At 51.6% G+C, this 27,514-nt stretch overlaps 1 protein-coding gene across 2 annotated transcripts in view; it reads left to right on the top strand.

Moving 5' to 3' along the window:
* LOC148673904 (caM kinase-like vesicle-associated protein) overlaps positions 1-27,083 on the top strand; it is a 39,737-nt gene extending 12,654 nt beyond the window's left edge. For both annotated transcript variants that reach the window (XM_088623578.1, XM_088623577.1), the window contains exons 2-11: positions 13,799-13,905; positions 15,293-15,424; positions 15,961-16,035; positions 17,107-17,245; positions 18,350-18,470; positions 18,825-18,900; positions 19,663-19,799; positions 20,674-20,752; positions 21,514-21,601; positions 25,755-27,083. In XM_088623578.1, the coding sequence (XP_088479704.1) occupies positions 13,811-13,905; positions 15,293-15,424; positions 15,961-16,035; positions 17,107-17,245; positions 18,350-18,470; positions 18,825-18,900; positions 19,663-19,799; positions 20,674-20,752; positions 21,514-21,601; positions 25,755-26,831 (2,019 nt within the window). In that variant the 5' untranslated portion in view covers positions 13,799-13,810 and the 3' untranslated portion in view covers positions 26,832-27,083. The remainder of the gene's footprint in view (positions 1-13,798; positions 13,906-15,292; positions 15,425-15,960; positions 16,036-17,106; positions 17,246-18,349; positions 18,471-18,824; positions 18,901-19,662; positions 19,800-20,673; positions 20,753-21,513; positions 21,602-25,754) is intronic.
* Positions 27,084-27,514: the final 431 nt, after the last annotated feature.

The following is a 27,514-nucleotide window of genomic DNA, read 5'->3' as shown; positions in this document are numbered from 1 at the left end:
TGTGTCTCCAGACCTCCTGGACCTCCAGCTCTCCTGACTCCTGGTGTGTCTGCAGACCTCCTGGAGCTCCAGCTCTCCTGACTCCTGGTGTGTCTGCAGACCTCCTGGAGCTCCAGCTCTCCTGACTCCTGGTGTGTCTGCAGACCTCCTGGAGCTCCAGCTCTCCTGACTCCTGGTGTGTCTGCAGACCTCCTGGAGCTCCAGCTCTCCTGACTCCTGGTGTGTTTCCAGACCTCCTGGAGCTCCAGCTCTCCTGACTCCTGGTGTGTTTCCAGAGCTCCTGGAGCTCTGTTCATTGTGCAAGATGTCAAATTGTGGTCCTGCTGTCAAAGACTCTGCAGAAGCTGTGTTTGACACATCGCTCACCCACGTCTCTTTAGAAGTCACTGTACAAAAAAGCATCTACTAAATGGGTAATAGTTATGATTAATGCTTATATATGATTATTTAAAAATGCTTTGTAAAACAGATTTTGGTGTGTTTCTCATGAAACACTGGAATGACATTCCAGAGACAAAATGAAGAAGAGGGAGTGATCATTATTTCCTTAAGTAAATAAGTTTTTCTTATTTTTTGCTGATTTTTTCTCTATTCAGCAGAGGGGCCACTGTCCCCTGCCAGGACTGCCCATGTTGCTGTCATGTCTCCCACTGAAATGGGCAGGGGGTCACACAGTCCTGAATTGATCAAACTCAGAGTCAGGGTCCAGAAATGGCTGATGGGAGGTCTTTGCTTTCTAGCAAGAGCATTAAAAATATCCCTGAGTAACAGGAGAGAGAAGGTGTGATGGTGTGAGTTGGGCAGGGAGGCAGCAGATCCATGCTTGAATAAAATTCCCATGATTCTTGGAAAGGCTCCAGGGTACAGGCAGGTAAACAGAGCAGAACTGGGAGTCTGAGCAGAGCTCGTCCTTCACACTCAGCTGACTTCCACTTGGCCTGGACTGGGCTCAGATGGGCAGCTATGTGGGTGCAGATCAGGCACTATCCTGGCCATCGTACACAGAGACTGTCTGTTGTTCTAATCAGGCTGGGTCAGTCAATTAGACATCTGCACATCACCCTGCAATTCACTCGGCAACTGCTACCACTGTGTAAATATGTAGGTGTTCATACACATTTATTTACAGCGCAACACTGCATCTAACATATCATTAAACTACAGCGCACAGGAATGTGGAAAATAATACATGTACGTAGAACTGCCAAGTGAGCTCAGAAGTTCATGATAGCCGAGATTAGTTGTGTGCCTGACCATGATGACAGGCCGGTCTGTCTGTGAGCGATGATTAGTCCATGGCTACAGCTGTCTAGCTGAAGCAAAAATTCTGCGGGTTTTAGTTTTAACTTTTCTGAAGGTCTGGAGATGGTGAAACTAATTCTGTGACTTCCTGCAGATCCAGACAAGACCGTCCCTGCAGGGATGAGCCTAACAGCCTTGGACTGTCCTGCAGATCTCAAGGATGCCCTCTGCTCCATGACAAGCTTGTCAGTACCAAGCACTGGTGACAGGAAATGTGTGCCTGAGTGTTCATAAGTGCTCTGGTGATCAATAGACTGCAAGATCAGCTCTTTACAAAAGGGCTGATGGCCTGTCTGCATCGAAACAGCGTGCAGGAAGCTGGGATATACCGATGCTGTATTAACCTTCTTGGCTCAGTGGTGATGCAGGGGACTCTGGAGGTCCAGCATTAGGAAATGTTCAGTGTGCAGCGCTGGGCGAGTCCCACAGGCTGTCAAGCTCTGCATCAGCACTGGGCTTTCAGTTCATAGACTCAATATATGTATTTGACGAACCACAGCACCACCAAACAATTTTGGGATATCTCAGTATACTTATAGGCTCCAGAGGTGAAGGGATAATGCAGTGTGACACCAACTCTGTTCCCATCTTAGTAATGCCAGAGGGACAGAAGTGCATTGGAGAGGACTGGAATATTTAACTCTTGTCATGCTGTCTCTGAGCCTGGGGGATCTGCTCCCATTTCAACACTGAACTGGACTCCCACTGGCATCCTTTCCTGGATCGCAGCCCTAGTTCTGCAGAGGTTGAGAGCAGTCAAACACACTGGGGTGTGTGTCTCCTCCACTGCTAACAACCAGTGCTGTGGGATTGAATTATGGGAAAATGAGCAGGAGGTGTATACAAGCCCCGTGCAAGAGTCCTATAAAGCTCAGAAGCAATAATCACATTCATCCTTATTATAATAAGCGATTTGTTTACTTCTCACAGGCCCACATTGCAAAATGAGTGCCCCCAGCGACTGATCCAGCTGCTGTGAATTAGAGAGAAGTCAGGCGGCGCAGCTCTAATAAGTACATTTCCCACAATTCCGAGCAGCAAAGGCTGCCGTTGGTTTCGAGTTCCTCCTGTCTGGTCAATTCAAAGCACTGCATTCCTGGGATACACACTGCTGCTCTAGGTCTTGAATCCCGCCTGCTCAGTTCCACTTTGTGGCCACTTTGTCTTGGCTGGGTTAGGGCATCAACAGCTGGTCCTGTCCAGGACTGCCGGGCCCACAGGCTCCAGTGAGTCCCCTGACGGGGCCGTGTCCACACAGCGCCCCTGAACCGGTGACAGTGTCCCCTTTGCTCCTCACCTCTTTCACACCAGGCGTTGGAACAGAATCTCTAGTTTGTTTTAATGCTGGGTTGTTTAGTTCTTAATAAAATATTAAAACATTTGAATTTGAACAGAGAGGAGAGATCTTCAGAATGCCAGAATAAAGATTTGATTTGGATCTTTCATCAAGGCACAGTGCAAGGAAAGGAAATGAAAATGTTTCTGATTTAAACACCCGTCTGACTGTCTTGCTGGTTCATTGGCGCTTCAGCAGCCAGAAACACACTGTATGACCAGGGACAGCGCAAATAAAGAGATGCATAGGCTTTGATAGTCTTGAAAGTATCATCTAAGAAAAACTTTTGTTTCTGGTACAATTTGCATTCTTTAAACTTTTAACATTTCCTTTCCAAGAAAATCAGAATAGGACCACATGTCAGATCTTTGAAAAGGCCATATTGACCATTGATCTGTTCACAATCTGCCCTTTCTGCACAGAATCTCCAAACTCTACTCACCCCTGCCAGCTGGGGTACAGGGTGGCAAGCTGCCAGCTGCTGTGAAGTCCCCTGCCAGTTTACAGATGAGTCACCCCCTCCTCTTCTCCAAGCATCTCGATCCTGCTTCTTTCTCGCTCTGTATCTCTCTAATTGTACGCGCCTCCCTGACACCATCTTAATGAGCTCCCCGAGGGCAGGCACACAGACACACACAGCCACCACCATAAATTCACATTATTAGCTGCTATTGCTCTCCTAGACTGGCTTTCCTTGCCTTTTGACGTAGATTCTAAGAGCCTTGCTGACAAACTCACCATCGTCCAGCCTGGGAGACCTCTCTGGGGCCTTATTATTCCTGGGTGTCCCAGTGGAGGCTCCCTATCCTGGGGTGAGTTGTGGGAAAGGCCTGTTGGTGTTGTGCAACGCCTAGACTATCCCTCACTGATGTCTGTTCTTTCTCCGGAATTTGTAAGGCCGGATCTGCAAAAGTACTATAGATTTAAATTATGGCAATGGTTCCCTTGCAGAGTCTGTCAGCGAGATTGATAACTTAATATAGAGAATTAACCTGGGAGAGGGGGGGATGAGGGGGAGCAGCTCGTAGTGAATTCAAATGGTTTCATGAGAACACATGACACTGGAGATCTAAAGCAATCAGGCTTGGAAGTGGCTTTTATTGCCGATGGGTTATTGTTCTGCACAGCTGCAGGAGTGTGCATGCACAGGCAGTGCCTTTCTCTGTGCAGGCAGCCAGGGGGAAAGACGGCACAGGTAGGGGCTGTCAGAATAACAGAACACAGGAATCGCTCCAAATGTCCTGCTTGTTCAGCTCCGCCATAGCCAGTCCATTCCAGAATCCCATCGTTCTGGTCCAGACAGCCGCCAGGAAGCGCCTCCAGTCTCCAGCCCTGCGCAGGGATCCTGGGGCCTCTCAGTGCCCTGCTGACCCGCTGCTGCCCCGCTGGCCCAGTGGAAGTGGTCTGACTGCCTTCTGCCCGTGCTGCTCGCTGCATGTGGAGCATGGCGAGCGAGGGCCCTGCTGCCGGAGTACAGCCGCACACTGCCAGCTGGCCATGCCCGGAGCAGGGGGCGCTGGACAGGGCAGCAGCACCAGCACAGGCTGCTCCAGTGCTGCCTGGCACCACTCAGACACCCACAGGAACTCATTACCCTGCCAGCACTCCCTCACTCCCTAGCACAGAGCTGCCCTGCGCTCGGCCCTCCAGGCTGTTTTGTCAAGATAATGAGTGGCAGCCCACTATTGATTCGTTATACAAACCTTAATTAGCCAGGGCTCCTGAGATTTATGGCATATTTATCCTGAGCAGGGCTTTTTTCAAAGTACATTGCCGTACAGGGAGCAAGGGTGAGCCTTGTACAGAGCAGATGGCGTCTGTGAATGTCTGTGAGCTCTCTCCTCATGGCCTCCGAGTCTAGAGCTGCCGTTCCGCACAGGGGAACCCCGTCGCTCCGGGTTCAAAGCCATGCCACCTGGCATGCCCTGTGAGCTCTCCGGGAAGACGGAGAAGAGAGCTGTTTGGCTTCTCGGTGTTCCTGTGCTGTGCTGGCCTGTCCTCAGGTGTGAGGTTAGCTCAGCAATCAGCTGTAGCCCCTGTTTCATGTCCCAGACCTGCTGAAGACGGGGCCAGTCCACAGCGCTGTACTGACAGCAGCAGGGATTAGAAACTGTCAGGAGACTAAGAGTGCAGAGAAAACCACAGGCGTGTTACTCCAATCGCGGGTCAGATCCAGAGGCAGACACAGCCTAGACAGGGTGGTGATGCAAACATTCAGTTCTCTGAGGGGTGGAAAGATTTGAAGGATTTAATCCACTCCCAGCATTCTCCTGGATTCAGGCAGTGGTGTTCCACCGTTACCTGGGCAGACATCCCGATCTCCCAGAAATTTAGCGTCTCCTCCCTGACTCCCGCCAGTGATCCCTAATCTCCCGGAAACCGACCCCCGCTCCCAAATTTTTCTGTCGGCAACCCCCCCGGTCCGAAAAATCATCAGCGATTTATTTCATGATATATTCACGATTTTTTTTCACGGGGGGGAACCATTCCCGGACCGCAGTTCGCTGTACGGGACGTCTCTGTCTGCACGCTCGTGTGACACAACGACATGGTGGAGCAACCAAAGACGAAAAAATACAAAACCCATTTTTCACCAGACCACACGAAGGTTTCCCCTTGCCTTATACCTGTAAAACACAGTGTTACATGAGCTCGCTGCACCGTCTGCAACAGCGATTTTACCATAGCCGGCGGTGGTTGAAATGATTGCAAAAGACGTGTCGAGGTGAGTTTAGCGAGCTGTTAGATAACGGAGCTGCTAGTTATTAGCTTGGTCAGGTCTCACGGAGCATGATCAGTGCAATATTGTTATAAAACAATAAATATTTGTTACCAAATTCCAAGAGTGACGTGGGAAGGGCATTCAGCACTGTGTCACATAAAGACAGAATTCAGAGGTCAGCTCGCACACGAAACTCTTGTGAATCGGATGTCTTGCAAAATCACATAATTCATTGATACAGACTGCTGTGACCTTGAGCCCTCTGAAAATCTGCTCCAATCCGCTGAACAAGCCGCATCTCTTTACAAACGAACGTTTGTAAAGAAAAAAGATTATTAAACTGGACTGGGGAGTTATAGTATCTATAGTGTACTGCATATATATAATAGTATCTATCAGCAAATTATTAAATTATATAGCTGTGTTTTTGTTCAAGGGGGACGACCCCGCTGAGAGACGAACCCCCCGCAATCAATTTTTCAAAGTTGGGATGCCTGCCTGGGGGCGGGCTCTCTTCAGGAAGCAGGAAGTTCTGAAGGCGGGCTGTGAGCTGGGTAGGCGCCGTAGCTGACATGTTGTTCCCTCGATCCCACAGCCTCCACGCCCTGCTCTGGCCAGGCATGTCTCAGTGTTTAACAGCTATATAGACGTGTTGCTGGAGGAGACAGAATTCAGTCATTTGCTCTGCTTTCATGAGCAACTGGAGAGAAATGAGAAGGGCTCCTCCTTAGTAGTGTTTCCTATGCCGAGCATTTACTCCTGCTTGTTTATTCGCACTGGACAAGTGATGTTTGAAAATATGAACACAATTCAGGCCAGTCGCCTGGTGATCTGTGCCCCAGGGGTCAGACCGGAGCGGGGGCGCTCCTGACCACGTCCTCTCCCTGCGGCGCGGCGGAGCGCCTTTCAGAACAGACACAGCGTTATCCTGTATCAGCCTTTCTCCAGTCCTGCAGCTCCGTTTGAGATGCTTGCTTGCTGACTGAGTGTCTTTATTTTAAGAAAGCAGGCAGAATGCGGTGTACTGAGTGTAGTGACTACACCCCCAGTTTAAAGCAGTTTGGAACATAATTTGACCTGATTTTGTCATTGTCGGTTATTCAGGATTTATGGAAGATATGGAGGTGGTTTAGGGCTGCTGCAGTCTCAGGTAGAGGGGACGGGACTGTGTGCTGGAGCTCGGCCACCCAGACGGGCACACAGAGCAGCGGGCAGGCCGTGCCGTTCTGCCTGGCTCGCAGTCGGAGTCTGTCGGTGAACAATGCAGTCAGACTGCCTAAGGAAGCGTTTTAATGAGACCCGCTCCTCCTATAGGAACAGCTGCATTCATTTGAAAGTCTAATAGGCTGCAGCAGCCCCTTACCGTGGGAGTGACCCAGATAAGCAGCCCGTGTCGGCCCAGCCCTGGGTATCTTTGGGGCGTTTGCCTGGGTGCTGGGCTTGTCTGGCTCCAGGGGACAGGGCCAAGGCTGGGTGGCGTTTGACAGCCTTCCGTTCGCTGTGTTGGAGCAGCGATCAGCTTGATCGTACGTCATTCCGTTCTCATTTATTTCACAGACACTTGTGTCCACAGTCAGATTATAATGGGGTGACAGCAAAGGTGTAGTACAAGCGGACGGCACTGAGCCTTGCTAGAATAAAACAACGAGCAGCTCCAACAGGATTCGACCTGATCCTTCTTACTGCTGTAAGTGTGACAAAATACAGGGCACAAAATGGATCTGATGCCAACACATCCGTACCTTGTAGCTCGGCCTTGTGCATCATGCAGCAGTGCTTCACACTCGATCAGGGGTCACAAATGAGAGGAACCATCTAGCTCGTTATGTAGTTAGCACTTTATTTGTCCCAGGATGTCATCCTGCCTGCTCTTGAACGAAACCAGGCTGTGTTCATTAGGGGCTTCAGGATCAGTGGGGTCAGTGCGGTATTTCTGGCTTTTTGAGGTGCGTTCATGGTGATACAGCAGGGCTGCCTGTAAAGAGACAAGGCGCACGAGGGGGCGATTCGGCCCTGATAGTGTGGAGGAGTCGGAAGCGAGAATCTAGAATGTGACGGGAAGCCAGTGTAGGCGAGCTGGGGCAGGAGTGATCTCATGGCGCAGTTTGCCTCCTGATGGAGCTGGAGCTGCTGCAGTCGGGGATGTGCAGGTGTGCGGCTCACTAGTCATTCAGGTGGTAGGAACGATGCCTGTTCAGTAGCGGCCTGCAGTCTCCAGGATTTTCAAATGCTCCTTGTTTTTCTTGGGGCACTTTTATTTCCTGGGTTTAAATGATTGATCCTGTGCAAAAACAGGAAAATATTAAAAGGATCATGACGTTTCTTACCTCCTCCTTCTGCTTTCTGCAGGAGATGTACCAACAAGCCAAGCTGGGAAATGGCCCTTGTAAATAATGAGAGTGGGGTGACAGGAGATGACCCCCAGCTGACCCCCAGCACTGGTCAGTTCTGCGGCCTGGTGGAGCTCGTCTAAGATTCCCCGGTTGTCTCAGTGCAGACCGTGCAGGAGTTCCCTGCCGTTTCACTGGGATAATTCCTTTAGCAGCCCATTTCCCCAAAGGGGCTTGTGTGAGCCCTTCTGCAGCTCTCAGACACAGAGAGCCAGTGGCTCTGTTAGAGCCCTGTCACAGGTACAGTGTTCCTGAGGGCTGAGGGGGTCAGGCAGAGTGATGAACTGCCCCCACCCCTGGCGGGCTCTGAGCACTTACACCCCACCCCCGCCCCCGGTCAGTGGAGAACTCCACCAGGCCAGGTGACCATCTTATCTTATCTTATCAGGTCTCCTGCTGCCACAGAGCTTTAGACTGTCTGGAGGGGGGTGATGTCACTCCTGTAGCTGGATCAGGTCAGGACAAGTGGAAAGACTTTCAGGACGAGGCAAACACCTGGCCAATGAAATCTGGTTAATCTGTAAGAGGTCTTTCAATTACAAACAACAGAAAACAGGCATACAATATTTAGACATATTTAAATTCTTAGGAGGTTTTTGAGTTTTGAGTTCCTCATTAAAGATTAATTCTCAATCTTCAGCAGGTAGGCATTCATTGTACTGCATGCAATCCAAGAAAGAAGTGATTAATGGACAGGAATCCATGGATACACACAGAGGGGTAAATGCTCCAGTTCAGGTGATGTAATTAGTGGAGTACCTCAGGGATCTTTACTTAGGACCACTGCTCTTCAGTGTAGCACTGGGGAACAGTGTGGGATTATAGAGTGTAGGATTGGGTAACAGTGGGATTATAGAGTGTAGGACTGGGGAACAGTGTGTGGCATTATAGAGTGTAGGATTGTGGAACAGTGTGGGATTATAGAGTGTAGGATTGGGGAACAGTGTGTGTTATTAAAGAGTGAAGGATTGGGGAACAGTGTGTGGGATTATACAGTATAGGACTGGGGAACTCATTGACTCTCACTCAGAGATCTGTCTGTGCTGTCCCCATTGCAGCATGGTAATATTCTCTCAGAGTTAAATTAGCAGTGAGATCGCTGAGCTTTGGAGATGAAAAGGCAATCAGATGTCTGCTGTTTCCTTTCTCACTTTCTCTGGCCCCCTCACTGCCGCTGGTGTCATAAATACAAGCCCACAAGGCAGGATGAACTGTTCCCTGTCAAAACCATTTGCAGTCCTGTCTCCCAGAGAAATATACTACCTTTCTCACCGTTGCTACAAAGCATGCCTTCTGGATTTTGTGACTAAAACAAAATGTTCTTAGAACTTCATCATTCTTTCTTTTTAATAATTCAGGAATGGGCCATTATTTATTCCCATAGACACCCATTAATAATAACAGCTGGTTATAATTCACACCTGCCTCTGGCCCACACACTGCAGCCACTGGGGAGAAAGACTCCTGCACACAAACCCACGTGCACACACAGACATGCAAACACCACACACTCTTTAAAACATGTGCACACTTGCACACACCACAGGCACATGCACATGCACACGCACACGCTGATCTCCACATCAGTGCTCCCTTGCTGCACTACAGAATCGAGTTGATCTTCAGGTCTGAGATGGCCACACTGGCAAAGTCCCAGACTGACAGCCTCCCCACTCTGCAGACAGACTGAGGGCACAAAAGCTCCACATCCCGGGAAAAGATAATTGGCTCTCATCCACCATCCCTAAGCTCCGAGGAGAGTGTTTTCCTGGACGAGTCAACGGACCTTCAGCTGAAGTCAGGAATCTGACTTCAGATTCCTTGTGCAGTCAGCAGAGCTATGGCCAGAGATCACACATAGGTTATTAACTGAGACAGAGGCTGCCCCTAATTAGCAATAAAGTCAAGCAGATAAACAGGGAGGTGAAGCCCAGCAGTTCACACACTTCCCTGGGCTCTGGCAGGCTGACCTGGTGCTGTAACATGTCCCTGTGTCTCAGGGGAGCAATCAGGTCGCTGGAAGATGGCCAAGCAGGTGAACCCACAACCCCCGCACCAGCTGGGCTGCACTGATTGCCTTGATTGACTGAATGGACAGGATTCAGCTGATTGGCCCTGTGCTGAACTGGGACATTCCTCACAAACAGCAGCAGTCGCTGTAACAGCGGTCAGGTGCAGAGGGCGAGGGGCTGTGTCTAAATTCAGTTCAGTTCAGGAAGGGAGAGTGACATATTATTCCTGAATTGCAGAGAGGTTAGACAGCATGGGAGTGTTTATTCAACTCCTGTCCTTTGACAGCAGCCAGCCTGCAGTCCTGAGTCTCTTTCCAACTTCTCCAGCCTGAACTAGATGATGTAGACTTGCAAGGATTTCATTAGGCATGAGATTAGTAAAGACAGATGGATCCAGATTGAATGTAAGCAATTGAAAAACTAGTGAAGTATCCCTGGATTAACGTGCTTCTCCGTGGTCTCTCTGATGTGGTAGATTAGCAGTGTTTCTAGTTGGAATCTGCCTGTAGGTCCCAGGAGAGAAGGGGAACGTGTATCTCCTGGGGCAGGGAAGTCTGGCTGTGCAAGACGAGCCCAGCTGAGTGTGCCAGGGGTCCCGGGAGTGAGGTGAAGTTTCCGTGCCCTCAGGGAATAGACGTGGAGAACTCGAGAGGACTGACGCGTTGTTCCTCGGGAGACGAGAAGCTGAAGATGTTCTGGGGACTCAGGACTCTGTGAAGGACTGGGGTTTGGGGCTGAGCAGGCTTCTCCAAAAGGGGACACTTGGTGAAGCAGGGGGTCTGGGTTTCACAGGCCGGCCCTGAGCACAGGAGAAGTAGGCGACTGCCCAGGGCCCCGAGGCCACCAGGGGCCCCCCAATGTGCAGCACAGCATGTTTTTAATCAGCACGTTCAAATGTGAGCGAAAAATTCCCTCCAGCGGCTCTTTCTGTTTCTGCTGTGGATCATCCTAATGGAATCCCAGTCCAAAAGTGACCAGTCAGAATCGAGCGCGTGATGTTTCCGAAGCGCAGAAAAGGCGAGTGGGATCAGCGATTTCTACAGATATATGGAGTCGGATCCATTTAACTAGAGAGCGGCAGACAAGCTGCTGCACACGTAGCCTACTGGAGGTGTCTCACTAGAAGTGGTTCGCATTTACATCAGTCGTACACAAGCCGTGTGGATCGCTGCCCGGCCAAACAAAAGGGTGAAAGTGAAGGAACAGTACAAAATAATAAGTAATAGGTTTATTCCATGCTGAAAAAAAGAAGAAAGAGAACACAACGTTTCGGCCGTGGAGCCTTCTTCAGGTGTGAGAGAGACGGGGCAGTAGGCAAAGGTAAAGTAGCGGGAGAACAAAGGTTGGGAGGGAGGAGGAGTGAGAGGCGGGAGCAGGGGACAGAAAGAGAGGCCAATCAAGAGGTGTGAAGTCAGAATGGGTGCAGAGAGGTGTGAAATGAAACTTCCAATGAATGGAGAAAATTTAAAAGAACAGTAATCTGTCGTTAAGGGAAGGAAGAATGTGTGATCCTAACTGCAGAATAATTTTAGTTTCGGTGGTCTTTCTGATGTACGAGTTCGGAAAACCGTCTTTGAGAACACAGACGGAGAGATTAGAGTGGTCGTGGCCGTCAGAGGTGAAATGAGAAACAATGGGCTTGGAAAAAGTTTCTCCCGCTACTTTACCTTTGCCTACTGCCCTGTCTCTCTCACACCTGAAGAAGGCTCCACGGCCGAAACGTTGTGTTCTCTTTCTTCTTTTTTTCAGCATGGAATAAACCTATTACTTGTTCCTTTGCAGCCTACGCATGCTGACGCAGCTACCCACCTGAAGTACAAAATAATGTTCAGCGCATATCTGTAACCATCTGGTTTCTCCTATATTTCATTAAATGGGGGGTATTGTGACCCCATCCTGCAGCCCTCGGATTGCAGTCTCTCTCCCAGTCACAGCAGCAGGAGCAGAGAGGAGTTTTCAGAGCTCAAGTTAACCCACACCTGAGGTGAGCCCTGGACTGGCCATCATGAGCATCAATCACACAGTGAGTCGACTGCTATCGTATGAAGATGAAATCGATGATTTTGCCTTCCCAAAATCTAGGCACATTGATTAATAGAATGTTTTTTTTATAAAACCTTCCTGTCTTCTCAGCGTTACTGATCGGACCACCACTCTTGTTACTGAGAGCACATATTTCTTACTTAATTGTGTATTTATTTCTACAACTCCTTTCTGCAAAGGTTTCAAAGCAGTAATCTGTAGGTTATGATTTGTTATAATTTTGAAGTAACAGAGATCCTGTTTATCATTATTTATTGTTATTAATATTCCTTTTCATTAGTTTCAGTGTTAAAGTACATGTTATCCTTGTAAAAGTTCTGCTTCTTGTTGTTGTTTGTAAGTGATTTATTATGAGTTCTTCAAAGCTGGTTAATTAAAGTTATCCAGTTAGTGTTGAGATCTGATAATAGTAGTGGATGCGAAAAGCCTGACCTGGAGGGACCCCTTTCTGAGATCTTGCCTAGGCTCCCAGATCAGCCAGCCCTGGGGTTACACAGGGGACAGCGCTCATCACAGGTCTGAGATCAGCAGAAACAGTATCCGCTGCAGCAGTAGCTGTGTATTAACTGCAGTACAGCGGTGGTATTGATAATAGCTGTCAGTGTGAGCTCTTTTATTTTCTTTTGGCGGACGGCAGACAACAGAGCAAAGGGATCTGGTTGCTTAGTGATTCGCAAGCGAGAGCCCAACAGAAAGGAGCGAGAGAGCCGTGGCCTGCAGGACAGAAGCTGAAGACGGTCCGTGATTAAAGACAGAGCGGAGTCAGGGAGTCTGTGGAGGTCAGAGGTCGGAGAGGAAGAAAGGAGAAGGGGGGGGAGAGGTGAAAAAGATGAGGACAATCAATCTATTACAGGCACTAATGATCTCAGCTGTGCTGCAGGAGCAGGCCGCCTGCAGCCCCCAGACCATTAAAAAGTCGTCAATATCGCGCGGCCATCAGCCATCGATCAGGCCCATTAGCACTCGCCGTGAGCTGACGAGGGGACGGCGCTGTGCTCACTGCTCTGGCCGGGGTACAGCCTTGTCACGCCAGGAGGGGGCGTGGCGGGGGGGTGCCCAGCACATGGCTCCGGGAGCCCTCTGCAGCGGGCAGTGTCCGGCAGGCAGTGCCAAGCCTGGCTCCTGCTGCCAGGACCCGTGAGACTGTGTTCTCTCCACCAGAGCCGCCACCGACCACCGTCTCCTGTGTCAGAGCGAGGGCAGAGCTTGTGTGGCTCAGCTGTCATTTCTCACCCTGGAGAGCCTGGGATGAGAACAGGAGAATTCCCGAGAGATCTGACCCTCAACGGAGTTTATTGTACAACTGCATTCAGTTTGCAACATGACTAGCAATGCGCTGAGCCAGGATTTTGTTTTTTGAGTTGTAAATAAAAACCCTACAGTGTTGTATAACACCCATAAGGCGGAGTCCAAGACCAGGTGTGTCTGCGTTTCAATGAGCTGAGAGAGTGAAGGGCAAATGAGCAGAGTGTCTCTTCTGCTCAGGGCCTGCAGGTCGATGGAGCAGGGAGAGTCTTGAGGCTTCACAGCGAGAGGAGTGTGGAGAAGGAGTTGCTTATCGAAGCTCGTGGAGCGCTGCCTTGTGGGATGGCTTCCGCCTTTCTCCACGTGTCTGTCCTGCCCTATTTATATCCCAGACTCATTTATGTGATGAGCAAGATTAGAGTGCAGGGATTATAGAAAGCAGGGAGATTAGCTGTCAGATGGAAAGAGAATTCAATCCAGAGTTTTCTTTGGGAAGTATTTTTATTGAATGGAATGAAGTGTGCCTGGCCGTGTGCACTGCACACAGGCTGACACCAGAAGGGCTTGTGCAGACCTGTGCGGATCGGGCTCACGGGCTGCGGTCCAGACTGGGCCGTTCGGCTCAGTGCTGTGCTCTACAGCTGCAATGCTGTCTCCTGTGAGGGACTAGAGGTCTGACAGCATAGCCAGGACTCAGGCCCTGCGTGTGACCGTCTCTCGCCCTGTCTGGGTGCCCCCTGTCTTTCAGGTGTGTGCCGTCATGCCATTTGGATGCCTGGCCATCCGAGATGGGCGGACCTACAACAGCCTATCGGAGATCACCGACAAGTACGAGATCGGGCAGATCCTGAGGGCGTGAGTATGAAAACCACCAATCACAAGCTTTACAGATGTGCGACCTTCTCAGACTGGGCTGTCTGCCTGGAGGTTTATTAACTGTTCGTCCTGCTGCCATTGCACATGGGCCCAGATCACAACACAACACCTGAACACACTGGAGGCCCAGAGCTGCAGTTCTGCTGGTCACAGTTCTGGGCCTGTGTTTTGCCATTGGAAAGCAGGGGGCTCTCTGTGTGCTGGGTATTTTCTATGTTAAATATACATAATGTATAATGTAACTCAAGCAATTCCCTTGTTCTACATACAGGTACCAACAAAACTCCTGGGAGTCTGGTTAGAAGTGTTACAATTAGGCTCTATAGTAACGAATTAGACCAGCTGTGTCACTGAGACCCCAGGTGGACACCAGGCTCCCTAAGAGTCCCAGCCCTGCTCTCTCAGGTCCTCCTGTCTGTAGCACACACCAGGCACACTGCTAGCACGTGCAGGACCTCAGCACCGTTCGAGACCCTCTTTGTCTTCTGGGTTCATGCTTTCCAGAGCCTCTTCCTTCAGTGCCTTCCAGTAAACTGCAATGAGGTTTTGTGCTTTGAGCCTCGTGTTTTACTTTAAATGGCACCAGACTTTCTCTCCTGAGACTCCCTTGAGTTAAACCTCTAAGACTGAATAAAACACTGAAGCTGCTTCATCTAGTGCTTTGTGCAGCACAGGCTCAGCGACCTTGTTAGCACCTGGATTGTGTCCACGCAGTTATTCCAGACAATGGAGCTTGGCTGCGGTTCACGGCTTTCTCACAAGATTAAAGGGAGGAACTGAATGGGCTTAAAATCAATTAAAAGACTGTTCAGTAAAAATAAAAACACAAATTAACTTTGATTTTCCTTGGTTTAGAGCAGCTGAATTTTCCTATTATTTTCTTCCCTGCTCCTCTGAGGCGGCAGCGTGATTCTCTGGGCTCTGGGAGATTTGGCTGCCTAATTGCCAGGGAACATGCAGTCTGCAGTCTTATCCTTGTTGGGAGAGGCTGAGCCGCTACACGGACTCCCAGTGCTCTCTGGGGGCTCAGAACTGTTCCACTCGAACTCACAGTTTTGTCAGATTAGTTTGACAAACCCCTGGAGACAGAAACAAGCCCCTCTAACGCAGGCAGGGGAATTGCGTACTGGGTACTGGGAGTCGCAGTCATTTCAGGTTCTGAGCTCTGCCTGGCTGGCACAATTCAGAATGGTGCAGCTGAGCAGGGTGGGTGAACTTCTGGTGAATTTTGCACTGTTGGTTGGAAAAGAAGAATAACCAACAGTTCAGAATTTATTTTAGGAGAGAGATGGGATAAAACAGCTCTTGAGATGGATGGATCCCTCAGCTCATTCCATGCTGAGCCTGCGGTCTCTTCCCTCCACAGGAAGGAGTTCTGTGAGCTGTGCTTGGCCAAGGAGAGGCAGACCGACAAGGTGTTCATCTGTAAGAAGTTCCTCAAGAAGGATGGAAAAAAAGTGCGCAAGGCAGCCAAGAACGAGATCATGATCCTGAAAATGTAAGAGGAGTTTAAGGCTTCTCGTTATCCAAAGCAGGGCACGTCAGAAGCAGTGTGCAGTGCCACAGTGCCCTCTGCACACTGGGCCTGGTCCTGAGCACAGTGCCCTCTGCACACTGACCCTGCTCCAGAGCACAGTGCCCTGCAGACTGAGCCTGTTCCTGAGCACAGTGCCCTCTGCACACCGAGCCTGTTCCTGAGCTCAGTGCCCTGCACACCGAGCCTGTTCCTGAGCTCAGTGCCCTGCACACTGAGCCTGACCTGCTTAGCTGCCAGGAGGTCAGGAGGCTCTGCCTGGTCAGTGCTGAGACAGCAGACAGTATCATGGGTGGCCAGGGCAGGGGGAGCAGTAGTGTGGGCCAGTGGGTATGAGCGCCCTGCCAGCGCCCCAGTGTGGAGGGACTGCGGAGGCAGTGCTGTGGGTTAGAAGGTGGTTAAACTGGGTTTGAAAGCTGTCTGTCCAGTCTTGCCCATTGCTGTGGGTCTCCACTGGGTAGCTCTGGCCAGGCAGTGAAGCTGCTCTGTCTGTCTTTCAGGGTCAATCACCCCAATATCCTGCAGCTCATCGACACCTTTGAGACCAGGAAAGAATACTACATCATCCAGGAACTGTGAGTGGGCACTCTGAACCCTCATCTCTCTGCTCTCCTGTAAGAGCTACAAGTTTGCATTAAGAAATAATAGAGAGGCAGCTAATATTCAGAAATTTGAAGAAGAGCTTTAGGTGCTCCACAGGTAGGGCTGGTATCCCATCGTGCTGCACGGTTGCTCTCACACACAACAGAGACTGGGCTTCTGTTCCTTCATTCATTCAGATCACTCTGCAACTCACAGCTGGCAACCCACTGAAGCCCAGCAGGTTTAAGCCTGGTCAGTACCTGGATGGGAGACCTCCTGGGAAAAACAAAGGTTGCTGCTGGAAGAGGTGTTAGTGGGGCCAGTAGAGGTCCATGTGGGTCCTATTGCCCCAGTATAGTGACGGGGACACTATACTGTAAACAGGCGCCATCCTTCGGATGACATGTAAAACCGAGGTCCTGACTCTCTGTGGTCATTAAAAATCCAAGGGCATTTCTTGAAAAGAGTAGGGGTGTAACCCCGGCGTCCTGGCCACATTTCCCATTGGCCCTTACCAATCATGGCCTCCTAATAATCCCAATCTATGAATTGGCTACATTACTCTGCTCTCCTCCCCACTGAGAGCTGGTGTGTGGGGAGCGTTCTGGCGCACTGTGGCTGCCGTCGCATCATCCAAGTGGGGCTGCACACTGGTGGTGGAGGAGGGGATCCCCATTACCTGTAAAGCGCTTTGAGTGGAGTGTCCAGAAAAGCGCTATATAAGTGTAAGCAATTATTATTATTATAAGACTCTCCACTCACATTCAAACTCACATTCACTCACTCACACACACTGACACACTCTCACTCACTCACACTCACACTCACTGGACCCAATAACCTCTTTCACCCATTTCCCCATGTTTGGAAAGTGAGAAACACTTGTCCTGCTTTGAGCTTCGAGACATTCAGTCGCCCTAACTGCAGACCTATCTAAATAGTGTCATAGTGGTAGTGTGATGGTGATGGTGTAATACTGATAGTGTAATGGTGATAGTGTAAGATTAGTAGTTGTGTTTTCTGTTAGAAACATGTGGGGAGCAGATCTGCACTGTGTGTTTCAGAGCTACTGGGGGAGATGTGTTTGACTGGATCCTGGACCAGGGCAACTACACAGAGAGAGACGCCTCTAATGTCATTAGACAGGTGCTAGAAGCTGTGGCCTACCTGCACTCCCTCAACATTGTGCACAGGAACCTCAAGGTGCTGTCTGCCCTCACAGCCTCTCTGTCTGCTCTCTGATCGGGTGTCTGTCTGTTTTTACAGCCTGTCTGTCTGCTCTCTGATCAGGTGTTTGTCTGTTTTTATAGCCTGTCTGTCTGCTCTCTGATCAGGTGTCTGTTTTTACAGCCTGTCTGTCTGCTCTCTGATCGGGTGTCTGTCTGTTTTTACAGCCTGTCTGTCTGCTCTCTGATCAGGTGTCTGTTTTTACAGCCTGTCTGTCTGCTCTCTGATCAGGTGTCTGTTTTTACAGCCTGTCTGTCTGCTCTCTGATCAGGTGTTTGTCTGTTTTTATAGCCTGTCTGTCTGCTCTCTGATCAGGTGTCTGTTTTTACAGCCTGTCTGTCTGCTCTCTGATCAGGTGTTTGTCTGTTTTTATAGCCTGTCTGTCTGCTCTCTGATCAGGTGTCTGTTTTTACAGCCTCTCTGTCTGCTCTCTGATCAGGTGTTTGTCTGTTTTTACAGCCTGTCTGTCTGCTCTCTGATCGGGTGTCTGTCTGTTTTTACAGCCTGTCTGTCTGCTCTCTGATCAGGTGTTTGTCTGTTTTTATAGCCTGTCTGTCTGCTCTCTGATCAGGTGTCTGTTTTTACAGCCTGTCTGTCTGCTCTCTGATCAGGTGTTTGTCTGTTTTTATAGCCTGTCTGTCTGCTCTCTGATCAGGTGTCTGTTTTTACAGCCTGTCTGTCTGCTCTCTGATCAGGTGTTTGTCTGTTTTTATAGCCTGTCTGTCTGCTCTCTGATCAGGTGTCTGTTTTTACAGCCTGTCTCCCTGCTCTCTGAGCCTGTCTGTCTGCTCTCTGATCAGGGGTCTGTCTGTTTTTACAGCCTGTCTGTCTGCTCTCTGATCAGGTTATCTCTTTGCTAAATTCCCCAGCTTTGCCTTTGAAGCTACGAAGCATAAAACAGAAGAAAAGATTCATATTATTACCATAAACCAAACCTTTATTTGCATGAAAACTAATTAAATACTAAATTGCAGATATTACAGAGAAGTCCCTAGCAGCATGTGTAAAAAGAAATTAAAACGCCTGTTATCGAAACCTGCGGCGATAGGAAAGTCTTTCGTGTTCCTTTGTCCCCCCCAGCTGGAGAATCTGATGTACTACAACCAGAACAACCACAACAAAGTGGTCCTGCGCGATTTTTACCTTTCGCGGTTTGAGAACGGCTCTATCACCGAGCCCTGCGGGACTCCCGAGTACCTGGGTACGTGCCTGCGCGGTTTTCCTGTGAGTAGGAGCTGTAGCTGTAGTAGCAGTAGACGTATCTGTAGTATCAGGTGTAGCTGTAGCAACAGTAACAGTTCACGCACTGACTTATGTAAAGGCTTTTTACATACAGTACAAGACGGAAGAGAGGGATCTGTTGTGGAGATGTTTTCTTTTCGATATTCTTTATTTAAACATAACTTACAGTATGTAGAGTTATTGTACAGTGTATTTTGAGCTTACATTTTAATTAAAACCGGTTCAAGAAGTGCAGATAATTCTCAAGAGTGGGAGATTTCTAAACGATGAGACCTAAGGGTTCAATCTCTCCCCTCCTCCGCTTCACCCCCAGCTCCAGAGGTGGTGGCCCGACATCGGTACGGCCGGCCAGTGGACTGCTGGGCAGTCGGAGTCATCATGTACATCCTGTGAGTGCCAGCAGGGGGCGCTGTGAACTGTGTTTCACTCCCACCGCGTTCTGAATATGGGCTTCCTCGCTGTCAAGAGAACAACCGACACCGGAGCATCCTCCTGTCTCCTGTTTAACACAGTTCTGTTTTTTATTTTACTCACAAGAGCTTTATGTGAGGAGACATGAAGACACGCAGAGGGTCAAATTGAGTAATAAGTTCACACCGTCAGTCTCAGATGAGATTCCCTTAGCTGGGGTGTCCAGGTCAGTGCTGTGCAGCTCTGGTGCACCAATAGATGACTGAAATTAGGATTGTTTTTTTTTATTTAGAATCAGCAATTGTTTTTACTGAACCAGTTTTCGGGGGTAATTCTTGGCTGTTTTTCTTGGATGGATAAGGCAGGATCATGTATTCTCAGTAAAAAGTGATGATTTGCAGGAGAGTCTCCAGCTGGGGCTTTGGAATGTGATGTTTAAGAGCTGATGTCGAACCCTGGGTCTTGTTTATCCCGGGTTCATGTCATCTCAGCTCACTGTTCCGCTGAGGAAGACTCTGGTCTAATCTGCCTGTTGCAGGAACAGCGCAGGGAGCAGGGCAGAGGGGGAAGGAAATGCACGTTGCGCTTGTGCACCCTCGATAGGTTTCCCCCACCCTCTCCGCTCTTTCCAGCAATCGTTCCGGGGCCTGAGCTGCTCCCATGAGCTCCGGTCCGGGAGCAGGAGCTGCTGGTGTCAGTGGGGAGGGGTGGACAGGTCCTGAGGGGTGTCTCTCTCGCAGGCTCTCGGGCAACCCCCCCTTCTATGACGAAACAGAGGAGGAGAACACAGACCTGCACAACCGAATCATCTTCTGCCGAATCGTGTCGGGGGAATTCGAGTTCGACTCCCCCTACTGGGACGAGATTTCCCCTGCAGGTACCGTGTCTGGCCACCAGGGGGAAGGGAGAGGGAGGGAGCAGACTTCCTGCTGAGGTGCCCTGAGCACCGTGTTAAACAACCGCAGAGCTCAGATAAACTGTCGATCTGGGTCCTTTGTTTCACACTCTCTTTCCTGTGTGTCAAGACCTCCTTCTGGCCTGGCCAGCTGCTCTACTGATGCAGGTACGGTATTTGGGAGCCCCAGACACTGACACAGCCAGGCCAGCTGGCGTCTCCAGAAGGAACAAGAATGAACAGTGAAACACGGTCAGAGGGGTTGCATTTAAAACTGAGAACAGGAGGCACGTCTTCACTCAAAGGGTGGTGGGAGTGTGAAACAAGCAGCTGGCTATTTTGTTGAAGCTGTGTCCTGGGTTCTTTAAAGCAACAGCTGGTGAGATCTTGGGGTTCATTAGCTATGACATACCCAGCAGGCCAGAACGGGCCGCCGGGCTCTCGGTTGTAACTGCTCTGATGTTTTTGTGCTCATGTGTCTTTAGTCCTTCACTCACCTGTGCCTGCTTCAGTCCTCAGACCCTTGTTTAAAAGCTCATTTTAAAGTGATCCCTTTGGTAAATGTCTGTCAATAACCTTCAGATGTATCTCTCATCTTTTCTGTTCAACACTGAGGAGCTTGAGTTCCTTTGGTCAGTTTGTTTATGTCCAGGAATTATCCTGGACCTCCGTCCAGCCTGGCTTGATGGGACACTGAGGATCTGTGAGGATCGGTACTGTTGTGCAAAAAGGAGGAACTGCAGTGAAATCGCCTGTGGACAGTGTTTCCTCTGTGTCCCAGAGCAAGATTCAGAACAGGATGGCTAGGCTCCCACCTGGGCAGGTGTGTCTTTAACGCCTCTGGTCTCTCTCACAGCTAAGGAGCTGGTCTGCCGTCTGATGGAAGTGGATCCCATGCTGAGAATAACAGCCCAGGACGCCCTCTGGCATGAGTGGTGAGAACCGTCCCGCTCCGAGAGGGAGGGACGTACTGCGCCAGCCTCACACAGCCCAGTGCGGACCGGAGCGCCCCCAGAGCGAGTCCGGGTTCTGCCACTGTGATCTCCTTCAGCAAAGAGGCTTTGTAGCTGCAGTCTGACCTGCTCGCAAATGACGTCATGCCTGAACATTGATGGAAATTTAGCTCATCACTAAACCATCACATCAGAGAACACCTTAGTCACATGTGCCCAAGCCCAAGGTGTCCTGTGCCAGAGGTCTTGGGCTCTGTCAAAGGACACCCCTAACCACTCGCAAGCGGGAAGCAGGTGCAGCAGGGTGAGGGTTGGAGTGCAGTCTTCACCTGGAGCCACCTGTGTGCTGCTGTTCAGGATGTGTGCACATTTGAAGTGAATTAGCCAGGGTGCTGTGTTTTCATAGGGAAAAACAGTGTTGTACCAGACTCATTTCCAGTCAGTAACATCAACAGATTATTTCATAGTCCCCTAATAAAGTCACTGGCAGGGGACAAGTTTTAGGCAAGAGAAGTGACCTGACCCCTCACAGGAGCTGAGGAGGGCAGGCCCAGAGGTCAGCAGGCAGGCCCAGAGGTCAGCAGACAGGCCCAGATAGCAGCAGACAGGCCCAGAGGTCAGCAGGCAGGCCCAGAGGTCAGCAGACAGGCCCAGAGGTCAGCAGGCAGGCCCAGAGGGCAGCAGTGCCGACTCACACACAGACACGCCCTCTCCCATTTTCACACTGTCTTTCCCCCTGGCAGGATCGCTGGCAACGGGGCGTCGGAGAAGAACCTGAAGGATGGCGTCTGTGCCCAGTTCGAGAAGAACTTCGCCAAGGCGAAGTGGAGGGTAAGAGACGGGCGGGGCTCTGCGCTCGGCACACGGCACTGCCCAGGCCCTGCGGCTGGAGGGAGCAGAGCTGAGCCGGGCTGTGCTGTCTCCAGCAGCTGCAGGACAGAGAGTCCTCTGGGGCAGGGGCAGCAGTAGCACACTGGCATTTCCATACTTTTTTCAAAGCCATTACAGTTCTCAAGTCAATCCTCACAGCAGTACAGGACAGAAACCTGTATTTAACACCACAGTGCATCTGTGACATCAGGTCCACAGCTGAGCCTCTATTCATATTCCAGCTGCGTTCGGAATCGCAGGCGGGGTGTGCGGCTCGGCTCCCTGACCATCTTTTGCCCGCTGAGCTGTTCTGCAGCACCGCACAGCACCTCTGGCCCGGTCCGGTCCGGTCCAGGCCCTTGGTGATGTCACCCTCCCCTGGTTCTGCACCAGCGTTGGGGGGTCCGGACAAACTGACAAAGATGTTTTTAGTAATGATCTCTTCAGTACTAAAACAACTCAAGTAAAAGTAATAAACGCTTATTTTCCCCTTTAGTTTTTTTTCACCTTAAGTCCAAACAATTACCATCTGTATTCAGAAATAAGTCACTGGGGCGCTCATCAGCACTGGTGTGAACCCGATTCTTCTTCCAGTGCTAAAAGTGTAGTTTCCGTGGCGAGCGGCAGGCAAACTGAAACACGTACGCACCTGTGCCTCACAGTCCCTGGGTCCTGGACAGTTTCCCAGCCCAGTGCCCCCTGTGTCCATGCTGGTGCAGCACAGTAAACACAGCCTGGCCTGCGGAGAGGCAGCCTGCCGGTCAGGACAAGACAGACAGCCTTGACACAGAGAGGACACACGTGCAGCACAGGACCAGGCACAGCACGGAGCAGGCACAAACAAGCAGCCTGCGGTACGCAGCACCCAACACACGGATGAACGGAGCAGAAGCTGCATTGTCCGGCGGAGTGCTGGGAGGGTGGCTCTGCTAGATAGATCGGGAAAGTGTTGGGAGCACACGACCCCCTGCTCCCGAGACGGCCGGCCAGCCCAGGGCCTGGCCCAGCACCTCTCTGCTACACAATACCCGTCCTGTCCGCGGCCTCCTCGTCTTGCCCTCCAACAGGGTTACGCTCAGACAAGCCCAGCAGAGAGCCGGCATTAATATGTTCAAGTCCTCCCTTTCCCTGCCAATAGGAAATACAATTTTTAGAATTATTGGTCACCCACATTCTTACATGACTGACTGTGTGGTCGCATCCAAACAGCAAACGTTCAGCCTCAGACAGCATGGCGAGGAAAAGAAGCTTCGGTTCAAACTAGCTGTTTTTAACAATGCGGGATGCAGCTTCTGTCCTGATGTCTGCGTTGGTACTTGTGACCTCGTGCTGACTTGTGACTGAGCTGCTCAGTCTTCTCAGGCCTGGGAAGCCACAGCTGAAAGCTCCCAGTCCTGAGAGTCTGACTGCCTGGAGTCTCTTTCACAAAGCTGAACCGTCTGATTATTAACCACTGTTTTCTTCCTCACTGGCCTGAAACCCAGGAGCTGAAGGTATTGTGCCTTATTGCCTGGAAGCAGGGGTGCAGTGAGACACTTTCTTCCCTCTCAGTTTCATACAGCTTTCCTCAGCAGGATGGGGGACACAAAAATGAGGGCAGCAACTGTTGCTGTTGTACCTGCTCTCAGTCCACAGACAGGTGTGTCCTCAGGTGTCTCCGCTCTCTGACAGCAGACAGGTGTGTCCTCAGGTGTCTCTGTTCTCTCAGACAGCAGACAGGTGTGTCCTCAGGTGTCTCTGTTCTCTCAGACAGCAGACAGGTGTGTCCTCAGGTGTCTCTGCTCTCAGTCCACAGACAGGTGTGTCCTCAGGTGTCTCTACTCTCTCAGACAGTAGACAGGTGTGTCCTCAGGTGTCTCTGCTCTCAGACAGCAGAGAGTGTGTCCTCAGGTGTCTCTGCTCTCTCTTATGAGAAAACCAGAGAAGGGCTTTTTTGGCTTTTGGCTTTTGGCTTTTGGCTGGAAGGATATTTCTTCAAATAAAGCTGTTACACCTTTCAATCAGAATGTGCAGTAAAATACTGCATATGTACTCTTTAGATTACAGTATTTAGAATCAGCTAAACAAATGTACAGCAGCCCACTTACAGATTATGTAACTGTAAAGAAACCAGTTTTTATTTTGTTTCTCAGATGCAATTTAAACCAATCAACTGTTAATTGTTAATCAACATATTGATTATGCAGGATGTTGATATTTAAGAGTGAGTTCCAGACCCTGCAGATCACCTCTGAATTAAATGCACACGTGGCTTCAGGCCTGAGGATTAATGCTGTCAGAGGGTTTGCTGAGTGTTGGGAGGTGACACCTCCTGCAGCGACAGTGCAGGCAAGTGCAGAGAGTTGTGCTCGGCAGGTACAGCAGTGATGACCTCAGCGAAGGGACGAGTCACCCAGACAAGGAGCACAGAGCCGGGAGGAGACCCTTCTGGTCACCAGCAGTGATGGATAAAGACAGTAGAGCTCCCCTCTCCACAGCTGATGGAAAACTGAAAAAAGTGTCCTGCTTCATCCCTGCTCTCCAACACATCTAATGGGGTCTCCATGTGTTTGTGAAGGGAAACATACTTGGGATACATAATGAGTCTGCATTGTGTATCAGTATCTCTTCCTTTTGGTCTTGAAAGACAGAGAGAGCCCTGGAGCATTTTTGAAAACTCAGAGATGTTGACTGGAGAATCTGTAGACAGGGGGTACATCTGCACACACACAGACACACGAACACTCACAGACAGAGAGACAGACACATGAGCAATCCCACACAGACACACGGACACTCACACACAAAGACAGACACACGAACACTCACAGTCACACAGACACATGAAAACACACACACAGATACACAAACACTCACAGTCACACAGACACATGAAAACACACACACAGATACACAAACACTCACAGTCACAACAGACAAACGGACACAAAAACACTCACAGACACAACAGACAAACAAACACACAAACACTCACACGCAGATATTCTTGCACATGCATTCAAAGCTGGGGAGCCACACAGGAATCTCAAGCACATGTTCCGAGTTCCTAGTCATTCCCCCAGAGGCTGGCTGGACTTCTCTTTGAAGACCAATGAGGTTCATCGCATCCATTATGTCCGCAGAGTGGCCAGTCACCCGAGCAGGGCATCGGCGCCACGGTCCAGCCCAGCCCAGCCTCCCGCAGTCTGGAGCTCCACGCTGATTACCTGCTTGATCGCTGGAGTGACTCTGGGCCAATGGAGGCTGAGCTGCTCTCTGACCATGAGCCGTGTCTCTACGGCCACAGTCAGAGGTCCCATACTAACAGTGCCGGGAGCTGCCAGTTCAGCACGTTGTCACTCCAGCCAGCAGTGGGGGCACTGAGAGAAAAGTGTTCCCCTGATCAGACAGTCTCTTTGGCCCCTCCGCTCTGCAGAGGGCAGCTGGGCCGTGCCTGCCCAGAGGAGGGTGTGGGCGGGTGGCCGGTGTCACCTGGCGCAGGCTGGTGTCCTGGCCAGATGTGGTCACAGCTGCACTCCTCTGCAGGGCAGGAGAAGGTCTGGACGAATCCTCTTGTGGTGGAGCAGCTTCAGCTTTGCTGTTCAGGTGGTTTCTTTGCAGCTTCCTTGTCTCTGCCCATCGAAGTCCAACACTGTATGACATTGTGCCTTAACGTCATTTAGAAAAGTAGGAGATCACCCTTTAACCACAACATGCTCAGTCTTAGTAATGTTCACCTACTAACACGTGTCGGATTTGTCAGGACCTGTCTTCCTGCTCCATCTGGTTAATGAATTGCAATGCTGGCCAGTACATTAGGACCAGACTACTGTGTCCGACCAGTACGTGTCTGTATAGACGTCCGGGTCAACTGGACCTCCTGCTCAGAACTGGCCGGCACTGACAGCCTGAAATCCAGCTGAGCTCTGCAGGGGCCCTGGCCACAAAGCGAGCAATTGTGTCCTCCTGGACATGCTCGCTTCAAGCAATTAATCTGGGGATTGAGCAGCTGAAATGTATTCTGAGGAGGTCGTTAAGACAATGGCTGTGGCTTTTAAGCCAGGCTGTTCTGGGGCCTCAGCTGGCTGTCCCCAGGCGGCGAGGTGGTCCTGTAACCTGCCTGTTGTCCCCACAGAAGGCCATCCGAGTGACCACCTTCATGCAGCGCCTGCGCGCCCCCGAGGCCGGCAGCGGGGGCGAGGGGGGGGCGCGCCTGCCCGTCACCCCCCGCACGTCCATGAGTGTTTCCCACAAGGTGACGGTGGAGAGCCGGCCGGAGCAGGCCGGGATTCCCAGCAGCCTGTCGGTGGGGGTCTCCCCGACCTCCACCACGGACCCCCTTCCTGCAGGCGATCTTGGGCTGCAGCCAGAGGGGGGGGCGGCCAGCGACAGCGCGGGGACGCCGGCGGCCAGCCTGGGGCCGGACAAGCCCAGAGCGCCCCCCGACAAGCCCCCCCCTTCGCCCCGCGTCGAGACCAGGAGGGTCCCAGACCGCGGCACCAAGGTGATCGTACTGGAGCACCCGGCCAGCCCCGGGGAGACGAGGTCGGGGTGCCCCCCGGACACCCCCAACAGGCGCAAGATGGCAGCTGTCCTGCACCGCTCTGCGGACGACGCCGCCTCCCCGGCGGACCCGGAGACGAGGGCCGGGGGGCCGGCAGCGCGCCGGGGGGCCGCGGGGGGAGGGGCCGGGGACACGCCCGGGCTCCGGCCGGAGAAGGGGGACCGGGGCGCCGGCGGGGGTGGGAGGAGAGCCGGCGCGGCGGAGAGCTGGTGCCAGACACAGCTGCCCGAGGCCGTGGCGGAGAGGAGGGGCGCAAGGGAGCCCCAGGACGGGAGCCCCGGACGCAGGGACCCCGGCGCGGCCAGGGGCTCCCCGGGCGTGGCGCACCGGAAGACCGTGCCCGTCCAGGGGCAGCGCGAGGCCGCCGGCGACTGGCACATGGACAGCGTGATCGAGCAGATCGAGAAGCAGATGGCCGCAGTGCTGGAGAAGATCGAGGGCGACATGCCTTCCCTGCTGGAGCAAATCAGCGACCGGCCCTCCCCAGCACGCGCCCCCCTGGCCCCCGCCACGCGCCCCAGCCTGCCCCCCTTCCCCCACCTCACCATCCCGCCCTGCGCAGCCCCCCCACCCCCCCCGCCGGAGCCGGAGCCAGGAGAGCAGCCGGAGGGTGAGGCGGGACCCGGCCAGTCGCAGAGAGGCTTGTGATCCAGCACACAGGGAAGCACTCTGGGAAATGCCACTCATGGCGATATACGGATACACTATTTTTCTTCTCTGTCTCCTGTTTTGTGTTTGCCCTTCTGAAGGTGTTCCTGCCCCTCCCTGTGCCTCTCCCGCCCGGCGGCCCAGCATGCCCCTCTGCGCTCCGCTGTGTTCTCTCCCACCCCAGCGGCACACCTGTTCTCTGACAATTTTTTGCATCTGTCAGCAGTTCTTTCAATAAAACTCTCAAGCAAAGCGCTGTGACAGTCTTCCCTTCCTGTCTGTGTGCGTGTCTGCGTCGCTGTCCGCCGGCCAGATGAATCCCGCTGGCCAGCGCAGGTCAGTCTCCGGGCTGGAGCTGCTCACCTCTGACCCCACGCACCCCGGTTTCTGTCCCAGTGGACACCCAGCTCCAGGCTCAGGCTCTGCCCCAGCCTGTCCCATTTCCCTGTGTGGACAGAGGAGAGACCGGGGGCCTGTCAGTCAGCTGAAAGGGTGGGTCCCCCAGCACTCAGGCAGGTGGGACTCGGGGTGCCAGCAGTGACTAGGCCGACAGCAGTCTTCTGAAGGACAGGTGAGGAAGCACCTCTTGTGCAGAGTACTGACGCCACAGAAGTCCGATCGCACACACTCGCTGATCCCGATACAGTAAAGGCAGAGGAAAACACGCTGGATTATTTACAGTA

This window comes from Lepisosteus platostomus, chromosome 3, assembly GCF_059453375.1.
Source record: "Lepisosteus platostomus isolate fLepPlt1 chromosome 3, fLepPlt1.hap1, whole genome shotgun sequence".
NCBI lineage: Eukaryota > Metazoa > Chordata > Actinopteri > Semionotiformes > Lepisosteidae > Lepisosteus > Lepisosteus platostomus.
The sequence above is the reverse complement of the archived record's forward strand: the minus strand, read 5'-3'. Positions and strand labels throughout refer to the sequence as shown.